We start from the raw sequence: 25830 nt of genomic DNA, 5'->3' as shown, positions 1-25830 counted from the left end.
GGTTCAAGGCAAAAGAAAAGTAACCAAAAACACTGCAAGTAAAATATTCTATCTGGGAGAAAAGATGGGAATAAACATGGTCTGAGAGGAAAGGTTTCACTGACTTTATGAAAATAATATTTATATGTGTAATAATAATAATACACTTTCTTTTGGCTTTACATTAATGCACATCATGAGTGTTTTTTTTTTTTTTTTTTGAAAGGCTTACAATCAGAACATTCTGTGCAAAATTTCATAATGACAGGAGGCAGAGCTGTAAAGAACAGGAAAAGGACTAATACAATGTGTGCACGTCACCGGTATTCATTATTATTAATTCATATATCCATACAGTCCCTTATATCCAGTCTGTGCAACTGGACTGTTTTACATAGCAACAGAGGTGGCAAGTGTGATCAAGTTTTTCCCTTAATTTTCCCTATGTACTAAACTACATCTAAAATAACATTGTATTAACAATTAATAAACATGATACATTCCATCAATGCATAATTTAAAGTAGAGGGCAAGTTGCACACTTCTCTCTGGACCATTTAAAAGAAGCCAGATACAGTCAACCACTAGCAAGACAGCACGTTTACTCGCTTCCTACTTTCCTTTAGCAGAGAGAATTGGCAAATGAACTATGACACTATGCCACACAGACCCTTCAAGCAGCAGCATACGAACAATGTGGCAATGCATCCTTTCACGAGGCACTTCAGCAAGCTGTGGTCTTGCTTATAAAGTTGATTCCTGATGGCTTTTACAGTAGTCAGGCTGTAGTAACTCATACAGGGTTTATGCAGTTTCACAGTAATAAGGTCAAATACAATAATTCCATAAGAAAGTCAATTATCCCCTTACACAAACCATAGTTAATCATCTTAGTCAAATTATAGGCAAATATTAAAAACCAAAGGGCTGGATTTTTGGAATGTTACTGAAAATATACCTACATGTGTGAGAGAACTGAAATTTGGCACTTAAGTTCATGCACCATGTCCATAATTAATATATGTTAGAACACTTGTGATACCAATATCTAGGGCTTTAATGTTAAATCATTCTATAGATATAAATAGATTGCGGGGAAGAGGACTGCAAATATCTTGCATTTCAACATACTTGCATAGTGTTCATTATCATATTAAATAAACCAAAATGTAACACGACAGACAGACAGACAGAAAATACATATCTATTTAAGTGCACAAAGAAAGCATCCCAGTCTTGGTGTTGAAAAGGCCAGCAGCAATAGAGCAGATCAGTGACCACTGCTCAGCTTCTCTCATTTAGGTCCAAACATGCGTGGGCACCATTGCCTCTTTCGAGCCAATAGGAGGAAACAGGTTGTGTTCACTCAGAAAGTAGAGGGGGAAATGAACTAAAAAGCCCCTGATCTTCTTTAGCTCCTCCTGGGCTCGGGTGGGATCTTCTTTATCCAGACCTGGCTTGGCTACAAAACTCTCAAGCTCAGCAAGGTTCCGCACATCGCTGGACGGGAGGCAGCGGAACACCTGTTCAGGTTTAGAAAGAAAAAGGGAGAAGTCAGTACTAAAACACAAAAATAACAAGGTCTGCAAGAAAAAATGAAACCATAAAGATAAATACTAGCCTTTTGGTAGATGGTAGCATTGCGTGCAGCTGTAGCCATCCACACTTCCTTGTAAAACTGATCACTGATTGGGTCTTTCACTTCAATGGAGGGGTCAGTATTTGCACCAAGAATCATACTGTTGGAAGAATATGAAAAGAAAATTAAAAATCTTAATCTGTTAGTTCATTAAGACCGGAGGCATCATAGTAGACATTCCACCCAGCGCTAATGTGAAGGAGGCACTCCGTGTGCCGTACGTAGCTATTAGCGATCTGCAGAATGCACACCCTGGCGGACTGTTCATTGTGGCCGTAACTACTGATTGTAATATGCTCTGGACAAGGGCATCTGACAAATGCTGTAAATGTAAACCAGAAGCTGTGGATGACTGTAGAGGTACACAATCTGCTCAAAGCTCAAGACTCCGCTTTCAGGAAGGGTGACAAGGTGGCCCTGTGCACGTGGCAGGGCATACAGGTCATCACAAACTACAACTTCAATTTCACTCTTGAGGATTGACCACAAGTTCTAAATTCGATTAAAATTTTTCAGTACCACATAGTTCTCACTGGAAAAGACATCATTCTTCACCAAACTGTTCTTGGATGGTTGGGAGAAGTTGCTGTCGTGGATGTTTTGGTACCGTTCTTTATTCATGGCCGTGTTCTGGCAAAATGGTGAGTGAGCCCACTCCCTTGGATGAGAAGCAGCCCCACAAGTTTTCGATGATGTGATAAATGGTTGATTTAGGTGCAATCTTAGTAGCAGCAATATCCTTGCCTGTGAAGCCCTTTTGATGCGCATATTTACGTGTAAGTAACCATGATTTACAGGGGCAGAACAATGATTTCAAGCATCACCCTCCTTTCAAAGCATCCAGTCTGCTCTTCTAACCCAATCAGCAGGACAAAATGATCTCCAGCCTTGTGCTGGTCAACACGCTCACTTGTATTAATGAAATTAATCTCAGCGGGTCCTTTTATAGCAGGGCTGAAATACAGTGGTATTTTGGTATTAAGTTCATTTTCATGGCAAAGATGGACTTCTGATCACTCTTCAAAACATTCTGGAGTATATGCAAATGGACATAATAAAAACAGAAGCAGCAAACTGTGTCATTCTCAAAACTTATGGCCATGACTGTACAGTATATAGCTGTATTCTATTTCTATTACAGCAGCACATTACTACTGCAGGATTTGCATATTTTTTTTACTTGGCACCTTCATTATTCACCTGTCTATGTATTTCTGTTTGATTCAAATGTACCCATGCAATGCCGGTGTCCATTGTTCGCACTTTAAGCAGCCCAGTTTGTCGATGTGCACATTATATCAGTACGTGACTGTTAAAATGTTACATGTAGCACCAGGTTCCAGAGGAACATGGTTTCGTTTCACTATGTACTGTCTAACTTGTATGTAGATGAAATGACAATAAAGCTCATTTGAACTTGATTTGCACATCTCTTTAAGACTGGGTTCAATGTTTGAAGACCTACAAGGAGGTAAATCACTGCATACCCCACCATAAAATACATTATTCATAATAATCTGGAAGACTAGATAATTGCTAGATACTAGATACATTACACTAATGTAAATAGTAAATATAATCTTGAGTGAAATCTGCTCCAGGTATTAATTTGAAGGATGGTACTAAACTGATAGATCAGACAGAGCAGCTGACTGTAAAGCCCTCCTACTGAGAAAACTGACCAAACAGGAGACACTCTCTCTGTTATTCGCTTGTTACATTGGTGACTTGTTCTCCTTCTCTCATGGTTTTAGATAAGGGGTCTGTGGGCTACATGTGGTTCTTTCATCCCTACACTGCCACTCACTCTGGTTTTGGAAAATAAATGATTATTTAAAGGTAGATTATATTTTATAACATTGTGTTTAATTTTTTGGTCCTCAAAATATGCAGCACAAAAGCCATATCAGCTTTTCAACTCCAGGTAGGCCATGCCAGGGGTGTGTCCGCTGGCCACCCTTGACACCTGATTGGCCACCCCGCAAGGCCGCCACCACCACCAGAGCTGTTAATCTGTTTGTTCAATTAGAGCAGCATTTCAAAATCTGAAGCCTCTATATATGTAGTGTTTACTGCAATATGTAGTGTTTAATGATTTGCCTATGTTGCCATTAAATTCATAAGTAAGTTGTGTAGAATTAGCATAGCACTGCTATGTTAGGATGACCAGCACTTTCACTTTCACTCTCAATCACTTCTGGACTCAATTCCCCTAGAAATCCTTGCACAAACCTTTAATTTAATTTTTAAATTTTACCTTGCACATTTACTTTCTTATACTTTGTCACTTTATACTTTGACTCCACCTATTTGCACACCTTCACCCTTTAGGTTAAAGACATAAAAGTGTAATATTTGGCTATGATTGCAATATTTGCATATTGGTTCATTGTTTACTTGCAATATTTGCAATACTCTGTTCTGTAGCCATGAAAAGCATTTCACTGCATATCATACCGTGTATGACTGTGTATGTGACAAATAAAATCTGAATTTGAATTTATTCCACCTCCCCCATCTGTATTTCTATAAATCATAATGCATTTCATCAGTTACAGGACTTTCTTGCATGGAGAAGTTTAAAAACGGATTGCTAAAATGTGCAATACTATGTATTTATGCATTTGTGTAGAATGGTAGACCAACCTGAAGCACTCTAGTCGGAGCTGCAGCCCAAATTTCCCTGCTTGATACTCCTCCCCATCCATCAATGATTGCACCGTCTCTATGTCCTCATAGATGACTGCCACCTCACTGTCCCTCGAGCCCAGCATGCTGCGGTCATTGATGTTAGCCGAACCTGAGAGAAGAAACAAGGACAAGCGTAGAATTTTGGTGTTGGTTCTTTGTGAGTATTGGAGTCATGACACCAGCAGGGGGAGCAGCAGACTCATTTTTAAACTCTTCAACTTCAGAAATTGACTCATTATTATAAATGTTAATAATATTTCTTTGTCAACAGTAAATGCACTCACCAATAATGACTGTGTTGTCATCTGCAATCAGCATCTTGCTGTGGACATAGATGAGCTCCGTCACCAGCTTCCCCTCCAGCTCTGCGTGGGTCCTCAGTCCCCCAAATGAGATGTAATTAATCCACTGGTCCCCCACTGAAGTGACAGAGGGTGGGAAAGAGAGAGACCACATTTCATTCAGTCTAACAAAATATTTATGTATTGTATATACATAGATTTATTAACAAATCGTACAGCTATTATACATTTACATTTTATCAGACACCCTCATACAGAGCAACTTAAAATGAGTAGTTACAGGCACAGTCCCCCTGGAGTAATTCAGGGTTAGGTGTTTTGCTATGACTATGGTCTTCTGGTTCATTGGCGAGTGTGTCACCCAGAAGGCTACTACCAAACCCGTTTATACATAACACCTGCAGTGAAGTTATTTTCAGATTAACATATTGATACTGTTTTTAAATGTACTCAGATTTCAACAGAGACCTCATGGCTAGAGAACTAGTGAGAAAACAAAAGTAGAGAGAACTTCCAGTGTGTGGATAAACTCATATGAGACACACACACACACACACACACACACACACACACACACACAGTAAAACTCTGGAAAGTCATGATTCAGTCAACCGAGGGTGCTAGGGACACAGCAGAGGTCAGAGTGGCCAGTGTTCGTCCAAGGCACTGCCTTCTCAGTGACGCTGAAAGGTAACACCACAAACCTGCTGGATAATTCACACGACCACAGCGAGCACATTCCTATACATAGTGTATGGCGCTGTGACACCCGTGCCTGTGTGGTGACAAGAAGCAGTCCTTTTAGGTCAACCCAATTATGCTAATTTCATTGCTAACTTGTTCGTTTTCTCCGACCTCATTTTCACCGAACTGCTGTGTCCTCTGTCACTGTACCTCTTACATGGATCAATTTAGGGAAATATAGTGTAGGATATTGTATTCTATGCCAAAGCGTGGGAAGACTTGGTTCTTAAATGGAAGGATTCTGTGAGGCATCTAAGGAATTAGGTACAAACACACTGTGTTGGCAAAAATACTACAGTAACAGGCAGGTACTTCCCAATTCCATATGCCCGCCAGACCAAGGATATTTGCTAAAGGGGTATTTGGGTCACAAACTGACCCAAAACATGTGACCTAACTGAGATCTAAGCTACAATATTCCTATATAGCCATGAGTCACTGCTGAAGTTGGATAAAGAATGAGGGTTTGAGGCTTGAGTATGTTCAGCCTGTTTGGTGGTCAGGGCGCCCAAGTGGTGCAAAGGGATCTGGCCTACTTGTATTGACCCACTAGTAACCTACTTTCTCTTTTCAGCTGAGACATGATGGAGCAGTCTCCCCGGACCATTGTTCTAGTGGAGGGGGGAAAAACAAACAAACCATGAGATTATCTTTTAACAAACTGCAAATCTCAGACATAAAAAAATAAAAAGGTCATGTCTCCGACCTGTCCCTCAGACTCACCTGTAGTTGAAGTGCATGACAGCTTGAATGGCACTGCCTCCCCCAGTGTTGATGTCCCCCTCGAAACCTGGCAAAAGGGGCGTGACCACATAGACTCGGTACTTTTGTTTCTCCCTGGAGACAGCAGGCAGGGAGACACAGATTCAGACAAAAGCAGGGGGGGGATTTCATAACACTGTAATGTTTTTAGAGTCGTCACCGTAATCTGCTGTCAGTAGATTATTGTATTTCCACAGTGATTAAACCACACAGCATTAGCCTTAAATAGTCAGCCACACTAAAGAGCCAGAGAGGAACCAGTCCGCATATGGACACACTTTACCAGGTCAACCACTGTGTATATTTGAGTATCAAATGTCCTCAAAAGCACAAAACAATTAGGACATTCTACTGGTACCCCATCAAACATAGAATGCCATAAAGCACAATCACATCAAATTAGTGCAAATAAGGCTTTAATAACATGAATTAAATGAAAAATACACTGTTAAATAAAATTAAGGGAACACTTAAACAACACAATGTACTCCAAGTCAATCAGTCTTCTGTGAAATAAAACGGTTGCTGTTTTGCTTGGTGGAGGAGACCACAGACCCCTCAGTTCCTATGCTTTCTGGCTGATGTTTTGGTCACTTTTGAATCGGAGTCTACAACCCACACAAGTGGCTCAGGTAGTGCAGCTCATCCAGGATGGCACATCAATGCAAGCTGTGGCAAGAAAGTTTGCTGTGTCTGTCAGCATAGCGCCCGGAGCATGAAGGCGCTAGCAGGTGACAGACCAGTACAGGAGACGTGGAGGAGGCCGTAGGAGGGCAACCATCCAGCAGCAGTACTGCTATCTCCACTTTGTGCAAGGAGTAACAGGAGGAGCCCTGCCAGAGCCCTGAAAAATGACGTTCAGAAACAGACTCCATGAGGGCCAAGATTGGCAGATTCGCTACTGGCATCCTGTGCTCTTCACAAATGAAAGCAGGTTTACACTGAGCACATGTGACAGACTTGACTGACGAGTCTGGAGACACCATGGGGAACGTTCTGCTGCCTGCAACATCCTCCAGCATGACCGGTTTGGCAGTGGGTCAGTAATGGTGTGGGGTGGCATTTCTTTGGGGGCTTGCCACAGGTAGCCTGACTACCATTATGTACTGAGATGAGCTCCTCAGACCCCTTGTGAGACCATATGCTGGTGCGCCTGGCCCTGGGTTCTTCCTAATGCAAGACCATGCTAGATCTCATGTGGCTGGAGTGTGTCAGCAGTTCCTGCAAGACAAAGGCATTGATGCTATGGACTGCCCCGCCCGTTCCCCAGACGTGAATCCAATTGAGCAAATCTGGGACTTCATGTCTCGCTCCATCCACCAATGTCACATTGCACCACAGACTATCCAGGAGTTGGCAGATGCTTTAGTCTAGGTCTGGGAGGAAATCCCTCAGGAGACCATCCGCCAACTCATCAGGAGCATGTCCAGGTATTGAAGGTCATGCAGGCACGTGACACACTACTGACAGACACACTACTGAGCCTCATTTTGACTTGTTTTAAGGACATTACATCAAAGTTGCATCAGCCTGTAGTGTTTTTCCACTCCAAATCCAGACCTCCATGAGTTGATAAATTTGATTTCCATCAATACTTTGTGTGATTTTGTTGTCAGCACATTCAACTATGTAAAGAACAAGGTATTTAATAACAATATTTCATTTATTTTTGTGTTCCCTTTATTTTTTTGGGCAGTGTATTTTACCTGTATGCTTTGATGATCCTCTCAGCAATAGCATCACCAATCTTATTGTGAACCATCTTGTTGTCTGCACAGCTTATGAAGAACTGATTCTGTGAAAAAAAATTACTTATGAAATAATGTTGAAGGAATAGCCGTCATTTTTCAATACATAAAAATGCAAGGCTTGTAGGATAAACAAATGACAGGTATACTGCTATTTATAGAGAATGCCATACAAGAGAAAAAAAATACTATTACTAAATACTAAGTCCAGTTCTATCATGGGAAAATTAGATTTTTGAGAAATCTGGAACATATAATCCATTGGGCTCCATTTAATAAAATTAACCACCTGTAAAAACATACGAATGTATGTAAAAATTATAATAAAACATATACTATAATGTAAAGCAGAAAATGTTATAATTATCACCCTGCCGTAAGAAAGATACATCAAACAAGGCAACATTATATTTATTCCTTAAACTATAGGTCATAGAGACAATTGATGACTATTAGAAACATCAACAAATACTTTACTCTAAATCAGCCAAAATTCAACACCTAAAAATTATGTAAGAAGCAGAAATTATTTCAATAAATGTGTCTCCATTGCCACTGACCTCTATGTAGATGTAGTGCTTGCTGTTTGCAATAACATTGACGTATGCAGTGTGGATTGATTGTTCGGTGTACTTTATACCAGCAGACCAGTCTGAAGCCGATCGCAACACCTAAGCAAGGAGAGAAATGTACAGAATGTATGTACAAGACTGGTAGAAGACATTTGTCTGTGGCCATGCCTGTGTGGAAAGCCTACCTGTACTTTGGCCTGGATGCAGTCAGGGACCTGGTACCTGATCTCATTGGCAGTAGTGTGGGATTTGGGAAGGAGAAATGGGTACGTCAGAGATCTGTACTTGGGCTTCATGATCTGGTGAAAGATGATTCCATAATAAATATAACCAGGCTATTAACAATTAAATGATGGAAAGGGAGAACAATTCTTTCAAATTTTAAAAAGAGAGCAGTCTTCATACAAAGAAAAACACACACTTTCCTAGCTACTCTTTGACCCTTAAGCTCAAAAAGAAACCTTAAGGGGACAGATTAGGAAACCTTCAGCTCAAATCCTACTGATGAACACTACACCGTCTCCTACAGTAAACCTACAATAAGAGACAATATTGTTGTTCAGCTGCGTGGGACTGCTGTTCAGCACAAAGTACTGCATTTGTGAAGCATAATTGCATCTTACTTTCAGGGTTTCTTTGCAATTAGTCCTGAAGTCATGAACACTATTGGGACATAACGTGGAAAAATGTTTCTTTGTGCTATTTAGGAAGCATCAAATAGAGCCTCTTAGGCTAGAGCACTACCTCAAAAAACAGGAATTAAACCTTCACTTACACAAGAAAGAGGAAGGAAAAGGTGAAAAACCTTTCTCGGTTTCATAATATAAATATATCTGTGCTAATAATGAGTAAACTACATCTTGGCTGGTTTACATTTTCTATCAAGTGTGATTAATTCTGAACCTAAAAGTATTTGCAGAGTAAAATAGCAGAGTGTTGGTAACATGCACCTTTGTAAAGTTCCAACGCTGAATGAAGTGTCTGGCAACATCCCTGGCTGCTCTCCCGTGAACCACAGAGGAAATATCATGCCAAGGCATCCTGGGAGTAGTGTGCCTATCAATGAAATCTGTTGAAAATGGAATTGTACCATGATTTGTAAAAGCAGATGTCACATTAACAGTCAACAAATAGCTTTGTCTTTGAAGGGTGCAATGTGTGACAATGTTTGGCCACCTAGTAAATTTATATTCCAACAAATAGAGGGCAATGGAGAGCATATATACATGTATACACACTATGTATTGGGCATATATACATGTCAATTTACACAGGCATTTCAAAATGTATTTCATATACAGTACAGGCCAAACATTAGTACACACCTTCTCATTCAGTGTGTTTTCTTTTTTTTTATTACCATTTACATTGGTAAATTCTCACTGAAGGCATCAAAACTATGACTCCACATGTGTTCATTCATAGTTTTGATGTCTTCAGTGAGAATCTACCAATGTACATGGTCATGAAAATAAAGAAAACACATGAGAGGGTATGTCCAACCTTTGGCCTGTACAGTATATATTGTCAAAGTATTCTGAATACATTACTTTTTAGGTCCTGTAATGGAATGCATTTATGACAATGTATTCAGTATTCAGCCATTTTTCAATGCATTTTGGCAAAGCACATAGCATCTTTGAGGCTTAGACAGCAATGCTTACCATCAAATGGTTTGTCCAGCTGGATCCAGTCTTTGTGAACAAAATTGCAGTAGTCCTTTCCATGCCAAAAACGAGTGTTCCCCATGAGTCCAGCAACGTCAGCCTGAAGGTTCTGAGAAGATTCTGATTCTATAAAAAAAAAAGGCACATAAAAACAGTCATGTCACAAATCTCTGTAATCAAATGTAACTAAATACCTCTAAAGTGAAATTATACTGGGTGTCAACCCTCTCAGGAGCACCCCAGGCAGAAATGACTTATTTTACTGTCACATTGTTTACTGTGGTAGAAATGTGTCCCCAGTGTCAAAAATATAGACAGACATAGGTGGTTAAATATGCACTCAGCTTGCCAAATCATATTCCAGCCATAATAATCTAGTCAACATGTCCTATGCTGTCCAGATATGTCCCTGTCCCTAACCACTCATGTCATGCCCACGTGTCAGTCAAACCTACAAGTCACTCCACACTTACATCAGCAGTTGAAGTGATTGCGTTTGCTGATGGGTTATGTAAAAAAAAAAAAAAAAAAACATTTGTGTTGATGTCGTGAGATCCTAAAATTCGTTTAGAACTGGTGGTTCTCAACCAGTTTCTGGCACAGGTCTGGGGTCTCATTTATTTCTTATTCCAAGTACAAATGAGGCACGTGCTCCAGCCACACTAACTAAATTATATAATATGTTATAAATATATTAATTATTTCTTGTTGTTTGTTATTAATGTATTTTGGATGATGGGTTGAACAAATGGATACTCACTATTCAAGTAAATGTTTTTGCAAATTGCACAGAACATGTTTGAGGACCACCTCCAGAAAGTTTTGTATTGGTGCTATAAGGAACAGGCCAAGGAAATTAGTAGAAAGGAAAGCCAGAAACCACACCAAAGCACACACTGATACAAGGCTGTGGCCAGTCATTATTCAAAGACACCTCTGTTTGTGCAGAGCCAGTGTTTTTGACTTAATGGAAATAGTGCTCAAGCAGTCCTGCAGTCAGGACCCGCCCCTAACTCTTCACAGCCATTCCGGACCCACACTCACCAGCCTGGGCCAGACCCGGGGGCGTGGCTACCTTCAACTCCACCCATCTACCTGGAATCAAATTCTGTTGACTGCAAATGCTGTTAGACCAACCTGCGAGAGGGGGTAAGCATGTACACCCTCACAACTGTGGCTGTTATGGACTCTGATCGACATGATAAGATGCAGGCTGACAGGGAAACTCAATCCCTTTCAATGTATCTCTGACAGACCGTAACCCTGGAGATAGCACAACAAACACTTCTAACATCCTGATAACAGAAAAATGATGCATCCTGCTCCAATTCTTTGCTCAAAGATGAGTGTTTAAAGGTCACGTGTGTGTCGTTTTGCTGACCTTAAAACGTGTTAAGCTCAGAGTGTTAGTGTTGCTAGAAACAAAGAAGCATTTGTTAAACATGCTAGGCACTACATGAAGCAACCACTTTCTTTCCATTTCCATTCGAAGGAAAGACAGGTTACCTAAATAAGAAGTTTACAATTGCAAATCTTCCCCTTAGACTATATTGTTAAATAGCACGCAGACTAGCATGTTGGTTAATGTTAGTTAACAGGGAAAATGTTGTTAATTTTTTTCTTTCTTTGTGCAGAAGGTTTGAACCTACTCTCCGCTGCACTCTCCAGGCTGCTGACGCTGTCAGCGTGGGACAGCCCATGTTTGTGCAGGTGTCTCCGGATGCTGAAGCGGGTTTTCCATGCCCGACCCTGCCCTTTCAGCCTGAGCAGGTCCCCACTGTCGATTGTGACATTTTTGCCGTTGCTGGCCGGGGGAGTATTCGCCAGGGAAGGCACCTCTACTCCAGGCTTGGAAAAAATAAATATATACATAGACGATGAATAAGTAGTTCTTGCATTATAGGCGCTATAAAGACCAGTTTTAGAATTTGAGGCAGAGATTTCAAAGGGGAAATAATTCAAAGAATGAATTTTTTCCAAATCTCACCTCTATATTAGTGACCAGCGTTCGAGTGACACTTCCCACGTCAGTAAGGCGATGCTCCAGATCATCCCAGCGTCCATACGCCAGGTCAATACCCCCAACAAAAGCCACAGACTGGTCAATCACCACAATTTTCTCATGATGGGCCCACAGGAAGACAGAGGAGGAAACGTGGTCAGGGTGCCGCATGACCTAATAGTTAAAAAATTTTAATACAGGAAAATAATATTTATAATATAGGTAGTAGAAGCCATCAATATTAGTCTTTTTATAGACAGGGTAAATTAGAAATTGGACAAAAAAAAACATCAACTTGACACAAAATGTGACTATGGAAGTTTAAAAAAAACATTTTATGTTTAGTTCCAATGGAATGCTGTGTTTGTTCATTATTTCTAACTTTAAACGTTAAGCATTTGTCATTAATTAGTTTTTATCGAATTAAATTAGATGACACTCACCTACCTGTATTTCAAAAACACAAGAAATGATAACAATAACACCTCTGTCAGTTAAATCTTATGCAAATTTGAACTGACCACTCACCTTAATGTTGGGGTGGAGACGGTGTAGTGTTCTTTTGCTGTATTCACTGTTGATGCCCAGCGCCAACTCCACCTCTTTATACAACATCACAAAGATCTTCACTCCTTGTTGCTGTGGCGCATAAATTGCAGTGGCTCACATGTGACTCAGACATGTTTCATCACAATCAGTGGGCAGCGACAGACAGATGAACAAAATGAACATGTTAACATAAAATAAAATCATGTCGTAATTGGCAGAGGCAAAGTTCGAACTCACCGCCTTGCGCTTTAAAATGCAGTCGAGGCGCCAGTGATTGCCTTCAACAACTGGCCGCTTGAGAAAGATCTCGGGGCTGAGCCTGTATTCACACATGAGATTAGCCGATGGTCTTGACACCCATAGTAACATACACAGCACATGGCCTACATAACTTCTGCATTTTTAGTTGAATTCCTATAGGAATTTGGCATGCTAGTAATATGCTAGTAATTTGAAAGTACTCCCTGCATCACTCTCCAGAATAAGAGAGTGGTGACAATCACCACTATGTGCTCCTATAATTTAAAAATTATAATAACACCACTAACGTTCAGCTTCTGGGAGGCAGAAGTAATTACAGACCAACAACAATGGCTGTATGTATTTGTTGGGTCCACAGTGTTTGCTTGACATTAAAGCGCATAAGCCCTGTAACAAAGATTTTGAACAGTGGCATTAAAATGAAGCACTTTGTTTGACACTGCACACCAGGGTATTTCGAACACCCTGACTGAGTGACATGTAACAGGGCACCAGCTGTCTGTCCTGAGTTGGTAACAAATACAATCAAGCTACTGTACTGTACTTTTTTTTTTTTTTTTTTTGTAAAAGGCTTTTTTATACGCTTCCCACAGGTCAGAGTTTCTGGCCTAATTTAACTACATTTCAGTGCTTTATCGCTACATTTGTTTGCCCAGTCGTCCCCTGTTCTTCCTGGTGTTCCTTCATGCTGTGCTGGGCTGGGCTGCTGCCTTGTTGCGCTCACTGCCTTGTTTCATGCCCTCAACTACGACTGACCTTGGCGAAACAATTACTGAAACTAAATATCTGTAATCTCTGAATCAGAGATTAGATTTTATTTTAGGACATAAAATGATTGTTTTTTTTTTCATGATGATGATGATGGTGAAAAGTCTTCAAATAATAATTTGATAAAGTTTTGTCTCATACACACCACCAGTCTGTGATGAAGATTTCCTCTTTAGCTTCCTGCAACGCATTGGCCACATCCTCCATATAGTTCTTGCCATTAACGTAACTAAAACAGGAATAAATAAACAAATAAATAAATAAATCGGCCTTTCCCAGCCAATAGAGAAGTACATATCACATTCCACCACAGGGTCAGGAAAAGATCAAAGCTAGCGTTTCACTTTCCCTTGCATGTTTTCTCAAGTTACTCAGGCAAATCGGGCCTTGACTGATGGATATTTGAGGACACTGCCGACTGTTCTTCCTTGTACATCATTACTTTACAATTGTTCCACATGCTGGGGTATTTTGTTAGGTGAGAGGGAAGAAGCCTTACCACTTAGCGTGCGTGTGGTCCTGCACTTCTGCAAAAGAGCCGAAGCGGTGGTCCTTGATGAAGGCGCTTCCATGCTTATGGATGAAGTTCTCAATGGTTTGCCCCCACCAGCGAGCATGGCGGTAGCTGGAGCATTTCAGCACCAAAGTCCTACAAAGGACAGATGTAACGTTTTTTACATCTTTGTCCAGTTGTGTATGCAGAGGTTAAATCGCCAGAATTATGAAACAAAACACCGAGGGGAAAAAAACGTGAAAAACTCACCTGGACAGGCTGTCGATGCGCACACCATGCTTGGTCTCAGTGTCCTTGGAGTCCATTTTGATGGAGAACTCCTTATCTACAAGGAGGACAAATGAGATGGCCCCAGAGTCTGGCTTCATGTAGAGCAGGAAGGAGTCCTTCACCACCAGCCACCTTCAGCAGAAAACAGTCCAAACATCAGCAAAAAGAAATTCAATTTCCCCATTTGGAACAGGATATAACATGATATGAAAGAGCAACCCAGAAATATTGGAGGAAAAGACATTTGTAAAGTACAACATGAATACACACACAAATTCAACATACTGACCTCTTCGACCAGCGGTAACACATTTTGCTATGACCACAACAGTTGAGTCCAGGAATACGATGACCACCGGACCGCTTAGAAACCCACCCTTCCCTGGAAAAAAAAAAAAAAAAAAAAAGTAGGCCCAACACAGCATATGCATTACTGAATAATAAATAAGATTATATAAAATGCTTTGCATTCACAACTGATATTTAATCAGTTTATCTATGAACACATTATCTATTCATTTTTTTAAAACATAAGTTTCAAATTCTTACAAGCCTTTGGGTCCCAAATCATGAATGAAGGACAACTGATTCACATCAATAAACTCCATCTGGAAGAAAAATATGTACATTTTGCATTATATATATATATATATATATAATGGAGGAATAGAAGAATAAGGAAATTAGAAAATGCCACAGGACAATCTTACCGTAGCATGGTAGTTTCTGTACATTGGCATTTTCAAAAGCTTATTCAAATAATCCTCCAGTTGTCGCTGTAGAAAAAAATAGAAACGCTCTTTAGTTGCATTTGCAGATGCTTGACATGATAATTTGGCCAATCAGAAGCAAGAACAACCTTTCTGCTGGATACTTGCTCCTCCCTGGCAAAGTCATCCCCGCCTCCTCGTGGGAGCGTCGGCATCTCACGTGCCAGGTTTCTGTTTACAGTGTGTCTGCGTTCTGTGTGACTGCAGAAATTTCAGAGAAAGACAGTTATACGGTTACTCTAGTTTCAATGAATTAGGCTAATTTTGACCATGGAAGGGGCTTTGAAACGCATATAAACGCAATGAGAAAACACAATGCAATTGGTGTATCAGCACAGCAAAATTTTAAGCGTGATGATATGTTTAGGTCTAGAAGCGTCACTGCATATAATAGAATCATCAACTGTTAAACTGAATTTCAATTGTACTAATATGATATTTAGGTCTAGTCACGTGTCCTCATTATTTACATAAAAACATCTTTGCATCTTGAAGGACAAACTACCCTTATTTAGTCGTATTATTGCCTTATTGTTTGAATGGACAACGTGTCCATAAGAAAGGGCACCTCAGACCTGCGTGAGGGGAGCGGGATCCTCAGGAAGGTTTTGTAAGTGCGCAGCTCTCTGTGCAGCTCCATAAAGTGCTTCTCCTTCCTCCTCACCACCCACGTGAAGTTTCCATGTTTCATCTCAATCTTAAAGACCGCAGGGAGCACCTGGATTATGTTGAGGGATAAAGACATTTTGGTCTTGTTTCTTATTTCTTTTTGCTACGGGTCAACCAAGAAAGTTCAGATTCTGGGATACACATTTCCATCAAATAGCTTAAAAACTCAGGCTTCACAGTGAAGTAGGCAAATGTCCAACCTTCGACACGCTCCTCTGGTTAGTGAGGTTGAAGCGGTCCTGGGCGGAGGTGAAGCGCTCAACTTCCAGGACTTTGGCAGTAATGGGGAAAGAGGGGAGAAATACCCGCATTTCCGGTTCCTTAAAGCCCTTTGTGGCATACACAGAGGAGAAAGGCATCTGGAAATCTGACAAAAAATTATTCAGCAACACAGTTAGTCACAGGTTTGTCAAAATCTACTAGTGCTACTTTATTAGAGGCACCTACATCATAGAGATGCTTTAAGAATTCTTTAATAACAGAGTAAATATTAAGCCTAATGCAATGCCATCGGGAGCCAATTAATCCCATTTCTATGGGGTCTCTGGAGAGGTTCAAGGGGACGGCACCTACAACTCAATACTGCTTATTTTTCCCAATAATTCTCCATTTATTACCTGTGTGGTGTTTAAAAGGTTTGATGCTGGGTTACTAAACCCTGTTCCTCGTGATCCAACGAGCTACCATGTTACCTTCCAGCAATCACTTGTCAGGTCTTGCAGGGCTACAAGTTTAGTCCATCTCTGGCTAAGTTATTGTGTTTCACAGAGATATATCATATCATGAAAGAAGTTCATTCATTTAGCAAAAGAATTGCAACAGATGGGCTTCAGCTTTTAAATGTGCCAAATGTAGAGAGCTAATGATGTGGGTGCCTCTAATAACAGTGGCCAGTGTGAGTGCTCCTTTATTTTGCTATGACCCACCTGGGTTGTTGACATCCTTCCCATCAAACACTTCTTCCCCATCTCCTATGTCCAGCTCGCGTGTGTCCAGTGTCTCCATGATCTGGGTCATGTCGTTGGCCACAAGTTGCAGGGTGCTGGACGAGGGATCGGGCTGCATGGCTAACACTCAGCCTGCCGGCCAGGGCCCTCCTGTGGACCACAGCAAGGGACAGCAGACGGCAGTTATGCACTCGTCCTAAAAACAACTCACGGACCAGCGAGAAAGGGCAAATAATAAAAATAATCAATGGGGTGTGAAGTTCTGAGGAACGTAAGTAAGTTTGCATAATGTTTTTGAGAAATGTGCGTGTTTGCATGTGAGACTTATAATTAGCATAGCATTGACGCTTTGGACTGTGACATTTTATGAACCAGACACAAACCAGAACTTTTTAACTTGAATAAAGAAGATAGAATGCTGATCAGTCATGTTACAGACGTCTCTAGCACCCCTCTTACAAATGGAGTGGTAGTAGCTTAGTGGGTAATACATACTCACCAAGTTCAAACCCCACTTACTGCCATTGTGTCCCCGAGCAAGTTTCTCCAGGGGGACTTACTGATAAGAACAACTAATAAATGCTGTAAATGTAAATACACCACAACACCATTCATCCCCAAATGCAAATTCAACGAGTTACGTGTGAAAGAACCGACTTGTCTGGCACCTATGACGGTTGGTGTGACAATCAGCACTGTGTCATTTCTCACGGTCCGAGGCCCACATGCACACAGCAGCAGCATAAACACAGGCACCACCTCAGTTCTCAGACTATCCGAACATCAGGAGCCCATCCACATCCATGCATGGCCTTCACGGGCGGACAATTAAATTGAAAGATTAATGAGTGTGCATGTCCGTTATCAGCAGGCATTCATTAGACACTCTGCTCAAAACATATCAGCACCCACGACCAGATTAGTGTTGCTTTCAACTGCTGGCAAAGGACCCTAAATACAAGAACACAAGAACCAGTTCAGCCAGTGGGTGATTTTAATCATATTTGTTCTTCGCAATAAAGAAACGATGGGTGGTATGTTAAACAAACATCACCACACATAAACTGACGTGTAAATGCCTCGTGTGTACACCTCTCCAAGTGCGAGGTCATCCAAGGGGTGGAGTTCAATACAGGGTACAATACATTTTAACAATTCAAATGACTCGGTTTGACCCAATACATTTAATACCCCACAACAGCATACAGCTTTAGGTTTAACAAAATGAAAGGGTAAAGTGGAGACATCATTTCCTTGGCTCTTCATCCTAGTGTGTCCTTATGCTTGCTGTGCTACAAGCCCCCCAATCTAGAGTTCCCTACCAAATCTCTTCCAGTGATGCTTTTGATGCTTTTTGCAGATGAATTTAATAAAGCAGTGGCTTTCGCAATAAACATACATCATGAAATCAATCAGTTGAATCAAATCTAATTGATGCCGCAGAGGCTTTAAAAGTATAAGAAGCGTCGGCACGTCGCCACATGAGTAATCAGTAGAAATGGCTGCCTGGGAAGGGAAAACTAACACAACAGATTGGTATGAAAAATCATACCTCATCCCACTCTTCTGGTGGATCTGAGGCTGTAAAGATGTCTAAACATCTGAGAAGATCTGCCAAAAAATTGCTTGGACTAGTCATTTTGGAGAACATTTTCTCCACAAACTGTGAGTTAGGCATTATCTCATTTTGAAACGATGTGAGGGGATAGTCGAAAGGCACAAATAAAAAAAGACTTTTATAGGCAACACTTCTGAGGCGACTTTTATAGGAGGCAAAACCCCGCAGCCAAAAATGTGCTCAGCCGAGATGCTGGACAAGTACAAGAGGTAAAAAAAAAAAAAAAAAAAAAGGAGACCCTTGCTGAGCCACAGCCAACAGAAACACAGAATTTTCATTAGGAAAATGAAAAAATGAATTAGCATTCAGCACACAAGTTCTAACGGCAAACGAAGGAGTGCTGCATCATCTTTGTTCAAATTCTGGCAGGCCGAGCCGCCTGGACATTGCCTGGTTTCGAGACCACTCCCCATCCCTCTTTTTCCAAACAGCAGCTCGTGCATTCATGCCATGCATGCAGTGGGGGATGCAGGTTCAAGGTAGCGCACACAAGCTTGTTCAGAAGCCTTTCGAAGTTGCTCAACAGCAGAATGGTACTGAAGTATGTGTCTGTCTGCATGCTCATCGCTGCAGAAGAGGAGATTGCAGATACAGATAGGGAGCCAGCAGCCATTACCGCTTTCTCTGCACTGTTAGGGTGGGTTCTGTTTTTTTCCATTGCTGACAAGATAACCTGCCCTGAACTGTAGGGTTCTTTTACATACGCACTGCAATTTTCTTTCACCAGCACCCATCCACTGGCAACAAACACTGCTGAAAATGCAAATAAATCAAACTGAAGACTACTATGATGTCATGGGAGTATGGTCTGGATTTCACTGTGACTTTGAAGCAGGAAGAGACAATGCACATACACATAACACACTCCTGTTTACATGAGTACACACACCAGACCTCAATAAACATGGACTCCTTCCACTGGTTATGAAAATGTGGCTGGTGGAGACGCTTCATCCAACCACTCCTTCTGCAGCTGGACCGGAGTTGATCGTGGGGCCAATGACAATTATCAGAGATGATGAGTAAAGACATAATGACTCAAACCCAGGACACTGCCCAGCTCAGCTCCAACCTGTTCAGAATCATTATTAACCATTTTGTGTCATTTAATTTAATTAACATTAAATAGAGCAATTCTACACTCCGGACCTGTTGGAAATGACTGGTAGCTGGAAATGTCTGTTAACGATGGGTCTCCACATGTATGCAGATGTTCCATTTTCAGTAACAATTAGTAACGGTTAGTAGCAATGAATTATTGTAGCTGAAATCATTAGTACAAATTAAAGCAGCAACACATCTGGACTAGTAAAGTAAATCAGCAAAATGCGGGTCCACCAACACCTTTCAGTTAGAAAAGATTATTTCTAAATCATGTTTTTATGTTGGGATTTCTTTGCATGTAATGAAGAGGTTTTTTTTTTAAGGAAAGGAATCCATAAAAGGAACACTTTCACTGCTTAAATGACTCACCATTACTTCACTTTGTCTTTTCACTTACAACTGGTAAAAAGTGTACAGGACGCTGACAGCCGTGAGGAGACAGTCAAAGATGTTACTAAACCGGTATAACAGAGAACATATAGCAGGAACATGCCCTCGGTGTTCATTCATTATCCTGTCAGGCACAGCACAGTTACCTGGTCCATATCCTAAACGCTGTACCTCAGCTAAAACGTCTGCAGCACGTACTGCTGCAAAGCGCACAGAGGCGAGTGCGGAGCCTTCGCGGGCAAAAAGGGTCTCCGTTCCCGGGGATTTCGAGGGATTTTAGCATCATAAAGAGGGCTCAGCGCCAGCAGGCCCCGGCCTCAGCAGCAATTACAGTAATTGGGCAACAACGGGTGGACGACCTGTACTGGAATACATCTGACCAGATCCTCCGCCAGCCAGGTGTCAGAGTGTCTCTTTCACTGTACGCGCATACACACACACACACACACACACACACACACACACACACACACACATACCTTTAAGCAATTTCCTGCGGGATTAATAAAGTTCTGATTCTCTACATGAATGCTGGTGGACAGGTGGGGAAGAAAATAAAATTTTAGGATATTTTATCATAGCAAATAAATATGGCAAAAAAAAAAGTGCTTATTATTTTTTCACCCACAGCAAAGTTCTACTTAAATCGCACAAACAAGACACTGACCAGACATTTAATGAAACACTCAGCTATTTTCACACGGGCAAACTGTGAAGGGCGTGATGCGAGAAACGTGCTGAAATTCCCATATGATTCCTGACTCGTAATACAAAACGGACTGTTTCCACTCTCGGCACACAGACGCACACACGCAGATCACTGACCTGCACCCTGAGTGGGTGAGTGGTCCCCATCGTGTCCGTCCTCCCTAATGCCTGTCCTCTGTCTGAGAGTCTGAGGGGAAACAGCATAAGCCCTCTTTCTGTCTGCCTGTCTGTCTGTCTCTCTGTCCGTCTGTCAATACATCTCCCCTGTGCTGCAGTGTCTCTCAGGGACACTGTGGGACTCGGAATGAGAACGGGAGTGCGGAGCCCATAAGGGTGGGTGTGCAGCGCAGTCACGCACAGGCAACGGGGGAGGGCATGTGAGGATTTGGCTGAGACGTTGTCGTGCAGCTCGGCCAATCAGACTCGGAGGGGAGGGGCCACGGCAGGTGCAGGTGTTCCCATTTCGCTGTTCTGCTTTAATATAAACAGGAAAACCAGAATGTTCCAATTGTGTCCAGCGTTTCGATTTCTTCTGGAGTCTCTATACACAATTTATACCCAAAATATTGGTTTTATTCTTTTCAACATTGGTAACTCAGTGCTAATAACACAATATGCATACACCCTGTACATCCCAAAGATGGAAATGTGTGGCAAGTAATAGCACTGATATAAAATACATTTGCCTAAAGCTGCATTACATTCTGAGTCCTGAAGTGTGGTGTGAAGAGATGAAGCTACATGATAGTAGCAAACAGCATGAAAACGGTACCAGTCAATCTGGAAAGAGCCTTTTGAGTTCGTTCCATTGAAGCTGGAGTCCTCGCTTTTGCCAAGTGCAGTGAAAGGTCATCATGCCTAAAGAAACATATACACACGCCCTGTTTCTCTCCTCCCTCACCTAGGGCACATCAGCTTTACCTTCTGCCTTCAGGTGTCTGCCCGAGGAGCTTGGCCCGGTGAATTATTAACCTGGTGGGAATCCAATCCAATGCCTTCTTGACAGCCCTGGTTTTATGTTCATTTGACAAACACACAACATTCCAGTGGAAACACAGCATCGGTCCTGCAATCAGTCGGTCACGAGGAGTCCTCGAGTCATAATTTTGGAGAGGGGCTCATTTCAATTAAAGCAAACTGTGTGTCTCTTACACTTTAATCCGAATTCCACATATAACACTGTATTATGACTTTGAAAAGATTAGGTTGTGTTTTACATGGACAAATGTATAGCACAGTTATACTCTGGAGAGGACCATGATCCTCCAGTTCCGCACTAATCATGACTTACTGTAACCTTAATGCCACAGACAACAATTATAAAAAGCTTTGGTTACAGTGACACTTGGCCCATTCTCTCACTTTACCATGACTTAAATTATTGCCAATTACTTGATTGATTACATTCAAGAAAGCAGGGTTTGCTGACGGACAATTGCATTCCCCACGTTATGTATTTTACAGCGTGACCTGACAGTTAAATTACAATCAACAATAAATGTATGCATCTATTATGCGCCATAGTATGTGCGCGTCAACCGTGTCAACAACTGTGCGGTGCGGGCGCCCTCTGGCGGCCCTGCAGCACATTGCAGGTGAAAGTCGTGATTTTCAAGAACGGGACAACTGCGGTAAAACGAAACAAAAGAGAGCAATGTAGTCAAGTTAGACACACAACACAGCATACAAAATAAAAAAATAAAAAAAAGTCACTCTACGAAGCCACTTTATGAAGCCATGACGGATGCAGGTTCAGATAACAGTGCAGCCTGGCTGGTGGCTTTCAGACCGTGCTGAGGGTCACAAGGTCAGTGAAGTCGTGACGAGCTTGCACTGTCCACACACACGCGCTGCATTGTGTGGTCAGGTTGGGTGGTGTCTATATACATAGGCAGAAGAGTAATATATTATGTATGGTCTCTCTCTCTCTCTCTCTCTAAAACACGCACACACCTATATTGACTAGAGGAACTAATTAAGTATCTGTGTATTACATCAGTCTCTCTCACACAGGGCAGCTGATTGCTAAACTTCCGGCTAACACATGACATTGACGAACACCACGATGCTCGCAGGGTTCCCCTTTTTAATAAACTCTTAACTTCCAGTATAGCTTGCATCATCCATGCAATGTTTCTGGATAATGCAAATAATACCAAATAGCAGCAACTTGGGTGAGATGATTCAATCTAGCCCTGCTGGCACCAAATAGGACGGCTGAGGCTTCCAATCGGGAACTCACAAGACCACAGCGTGACCACAGCATTCCCTTGTTTAAGCAGTGGCTTTCTTCAGCTCAGCCTGGGATAGCACGTCGCCGGTAACCCCGGGAACCGTGGAGCTGGGCATTCCTATCTGCCCGTGGCAGGGCGTGGAGGGGATCACCGGGAGATTACAGAAGGTCTCATCCCGGGGCAAAGAGCGCAAACGGCACTCGATTGCGGCAGCTGGCTAAAGCAACCAAACACACCCATGCAATGTTTGCCGAGTTATCAGGGCCCGCGGCACACACGACAGTGGTGTAAAAAGTCTTCACTGTTCACGGTTAACCAATACCACACACGCCTCCTATTCAGTATTGTTCTCCAATTCCGTATGGCTCCTTAAGATGCTGCTCAGCTGGCAGTTCGGGAAAGTAAGGAAGGTAAACAAAGGCCTTCCACATCCACATATAACAAGGATTTATTTGTTATTGGGGTGATTGAACATGCGCACGTATACTTAATGGAGCAGTGTTTGGTACGTAATGGCAGACAGTGCAAAAAAATTTCTCATCCGTTTGGGCATCTCGCCACGTCCACCTAGTTTTCATTACTGGAGCTAGAAGCGGCCTTACAGGAAGAGCAGGTTGCTTAACTCAGTCCGATGGACATGCCGCAGTGCAGGAAATATCAAGATGTGTTTGGTGTGTGTGTGTGTGTGTGTGTGTGTGTACAGTGAGGTTGCAATAAACCACAGACAGCAGAGTGACGCCCTTGTACTTTACGTGATTGAATCACTAGTCCAGTGGTCTGTTGCGGATTTTCTTTTTATTCCCAGAAGAGCAGTAGCTGGTGTTCCACATTTTGGTGAGAAACAGGATGGAAAATTGGAGAAAAAAAAACGTGCCTGGGAAGCAACTGAGCACCTAAAAAGTTAGAGTTAAATGAACGTCATTCCAGTCCAACTGGAGGAAGCACCACTGAATTCAAGCAGAAATTCCGACGGACACTCGTCTCAGACAGACGTACTAGACGTTGAAAGAGCGATAAAAAAAAAAACAGAATAAATAAAAATAAAACGCCACTATTAACCGAGGGTGAAAAAAGCGTCAACATTTCGACTTCCGGTCTGCAGATGAAACACACAGTTCGCGCAATATTTAAAAGACGGCACGTACCTCATTAGAAGTAAAGCGTGTGTAGGTATGTAGTAAAAAAGAAAGAAGCGTCTCCCGGAGTCGTCGTCGACGCCGCGGACCGGAGCGCGTGCCGTTCCTCCCCGGCAGCGGGGCCCCGCCCACCCGCGGGGCCACGCCCACCCGCGGATTGACGAGCGCCGAGCCGGAACACGCGCGACCAAACCGGTTCCGGTCCTCTGGCCCGAAAACCCCTGTCGCCCTCGCGAGAAAGCGGCGCCATTCACCATCCGGTTCAATAACTTCATATTCTTCTGACTCGGCCTGTGGCAAATATGCCACCTTGTAATTCAGAATCAGAACCAGAATATCTTCATAGGTGCAGTCCCTGAGCCGGACAGGTATCGTAAATGCTGCGTGTAAAAATATACAAATATAATACAAAATATCATACAGAGTATGATGCAAAATATATATCTCCCACCACCCATCCTCACCACCTTCAATAGAGGGACCATTGAGAGCATTCTGACCAGACCACTCTGTCCGGTTTGGGAACTGCACCACATCGGATAGTGAGGACAGCTGAGAAGATCATCTGAGTCTCTCTTCCCGCCATAACAGACATTTACCGCTGCATCCGGAAAGCCACCAGCATTGTGATGGACTCTACACACCCCTCACATGCACTCTTCACCCTCCTACCATCCGGAAAAAGGTACCGAAGCGTTCGGGCCCTCACTGCCAGACTCTGCAACAGCTTCATCCCACAGGCCATCAGACGCCTCAGCACTCAGCGACTTTCCACTCTGGCCTAACACACACACACACACACACACGCACGCACACTCGCACTACCTCTGTTATATTGCATGATTATCTATCTGTAATATTATCTATTAATGCACTCTTTTATTTTGAACAGCAATATTTACACATTATTTTACTTAGTGCCGTCTGTCTCGTTGTTGTCTACATGTTTTTTTATAAAATGTTTGCACCTTATGTAGCCCAGTGTGTAACTTTGTCTAATGGTTAAAATGGTAGCTACAGGTTCCAGAGAAACGTTATTTCGTGTACTGTCTAACATGTATATAGCTGAAATGACCATAAAGCTCAACTTCAACTTCAAGGTCCAAGGCAGGATTCAAGTTCACATCCTTGGAGGTGTTGGCGCCACATCGCTAACCACATTACCACTGTGTGTCCATGAGAACCTTTCATCATTACAAACGGAAACTAATTGCATTTTGGAACTTTTTTTTTGGCTAGGTGAATATGGAATATGGTTTCCTCTGAACTGAGAATTTTTCCCACCTTTGTCCATCTCTGTTTGTTTTATATAGAGAAATGATTTAACTACTGAAATGTCTTCTTTTCTATACACATATGGAAACAAATCTAGATAATATAGGTTTAGTGGCATTTTATCACATAAAACTGGTTGGTCTTTTTCTAGTCTTGATAAAAAATGGAAAAGGATATTAAATTATTCAGCACCCTGGACAGCGTACAGAATCCCCTAGTCAGGGTTTTTTTTTTCCAACCCTGGAATGTGTTCATCCCAATCCACTACAATTCTCACAGCTTGTCAGGTTTATTATGGGGCCATTCGGAGCAGACAGGATTGTGGTGTTCCGAGTTCACTTCCTTTCCCACTAGGCCGCCACTGCACAATTTCCAGTGTGATGTTAAAGTGCAGTTGGTCTTTGGGATACAATTCGGGTTGCCAGGTCAAATAAAAAAAAGATATAAAGACTCAATAAATCAGTCACCTTATTATCAATCTGGGAATTACTAACCACGACACTTTCTGTAT

General features: G+C 42.0%; 1 protein-coding gene across 3 annotated transcripts; it reads right to left on the bottom strand.

Annotated features, from left to right (window-relative positions):
• Nucleotides 1–82: 82 nt before the first annotated feature.
• pld1b (phospholipase D1b) lies at nt 83–24172 on the bottom strand. 3 transcript variants are annotated; one of them, XM_028969527.1, is made up of 27 exons: nt 24054–24172; nt 16834–17004; nt 16108–16274; nt 15814–15956; nt 15328–15439; nt 15179–15244; nt 15018–15076; nt 14758–14850; nt 14448–14600; nt 14184–14333; nt 13830–13913; nt 12893–12974; nt 12635–12745; nt 12092–12280; nt 11754–11952; nt 11149–11241; nt 10102–10230; nt 9388–9506; nt 8623–8736; nt 8426–8536; nt 7824–7912; nt 6079–6192; nt 5917–5966; nt 4594–4728; nt 4265–4418; nt 1601–1718; nt 83–1502 (listed from the first exon to the last, which is right to left on the bottom strand). In XM_028969527.1, exons 2-27 carry the CDS (start codon nt 16970–16972, stop codon nt 1278–1280), a joined length of 3198 nt encoding a protein of 1065 aa, XP_028825360.1. In that variant the 5' UTR covers nt 16973–17004; nt 24054–24172; the 3' UTR covers nt 83–1277. The 3 variants fall into 3 exon arrangements, with proteins under 3 accessions (XP_028825360.1, XP_028825362.1, XP_028825363.1); XM_028969529.1 differs by lacking the exon at nt 24054–24172 and adding an exon at nt 20792–20981; XM_028969530.1 differs by lacking the exon at nt 11149–11241.
• Nucleotides 24173–25830: the final 1658 nt, after the last annotated feature.

Source organism: Denticeps clupeoides, chromosome 2 (assembly GCF_900700375.1).
Source record: "Denticeps clupeoides chromosome 2, fDenClu1.1, whole genome shotgun sequence".
Lineage (NCBI taxonomy): Eukaryota > Metazoa > Chordata > Actinopteri > Clupeiformes > Denticipitidae > Denticeps > Denticeps clupeoides.
This window is presented reverse-complemented; position numbering and strand designations above follow the sequence as displayed.

Bases quoted from the DNA above. Each gene is read 5' to 3' on its own strand.
- pld1b (XM_028969527.1), bottom strand. From the start codon at position 16,972: ATGCAGCCCGATCCCTCGTCCAGCACCCTGCAACTTGTGGCCAACGAC. The intron at 13,914-14,183 runs GTAAGGCTTCTT...TTCCTGTTTTAG, and splicing joins GACCACACGCACGCTAAGTG to TTACGTTAATGGCAAGAACT. The intron at 10,231-11,148 runs GTGAGTGTGGGT...TTTTTTTTATAG, and splicing joins CCCGGGTCTGGCCCAGGCTG to AATCAGAATCTTCTCAGAAC.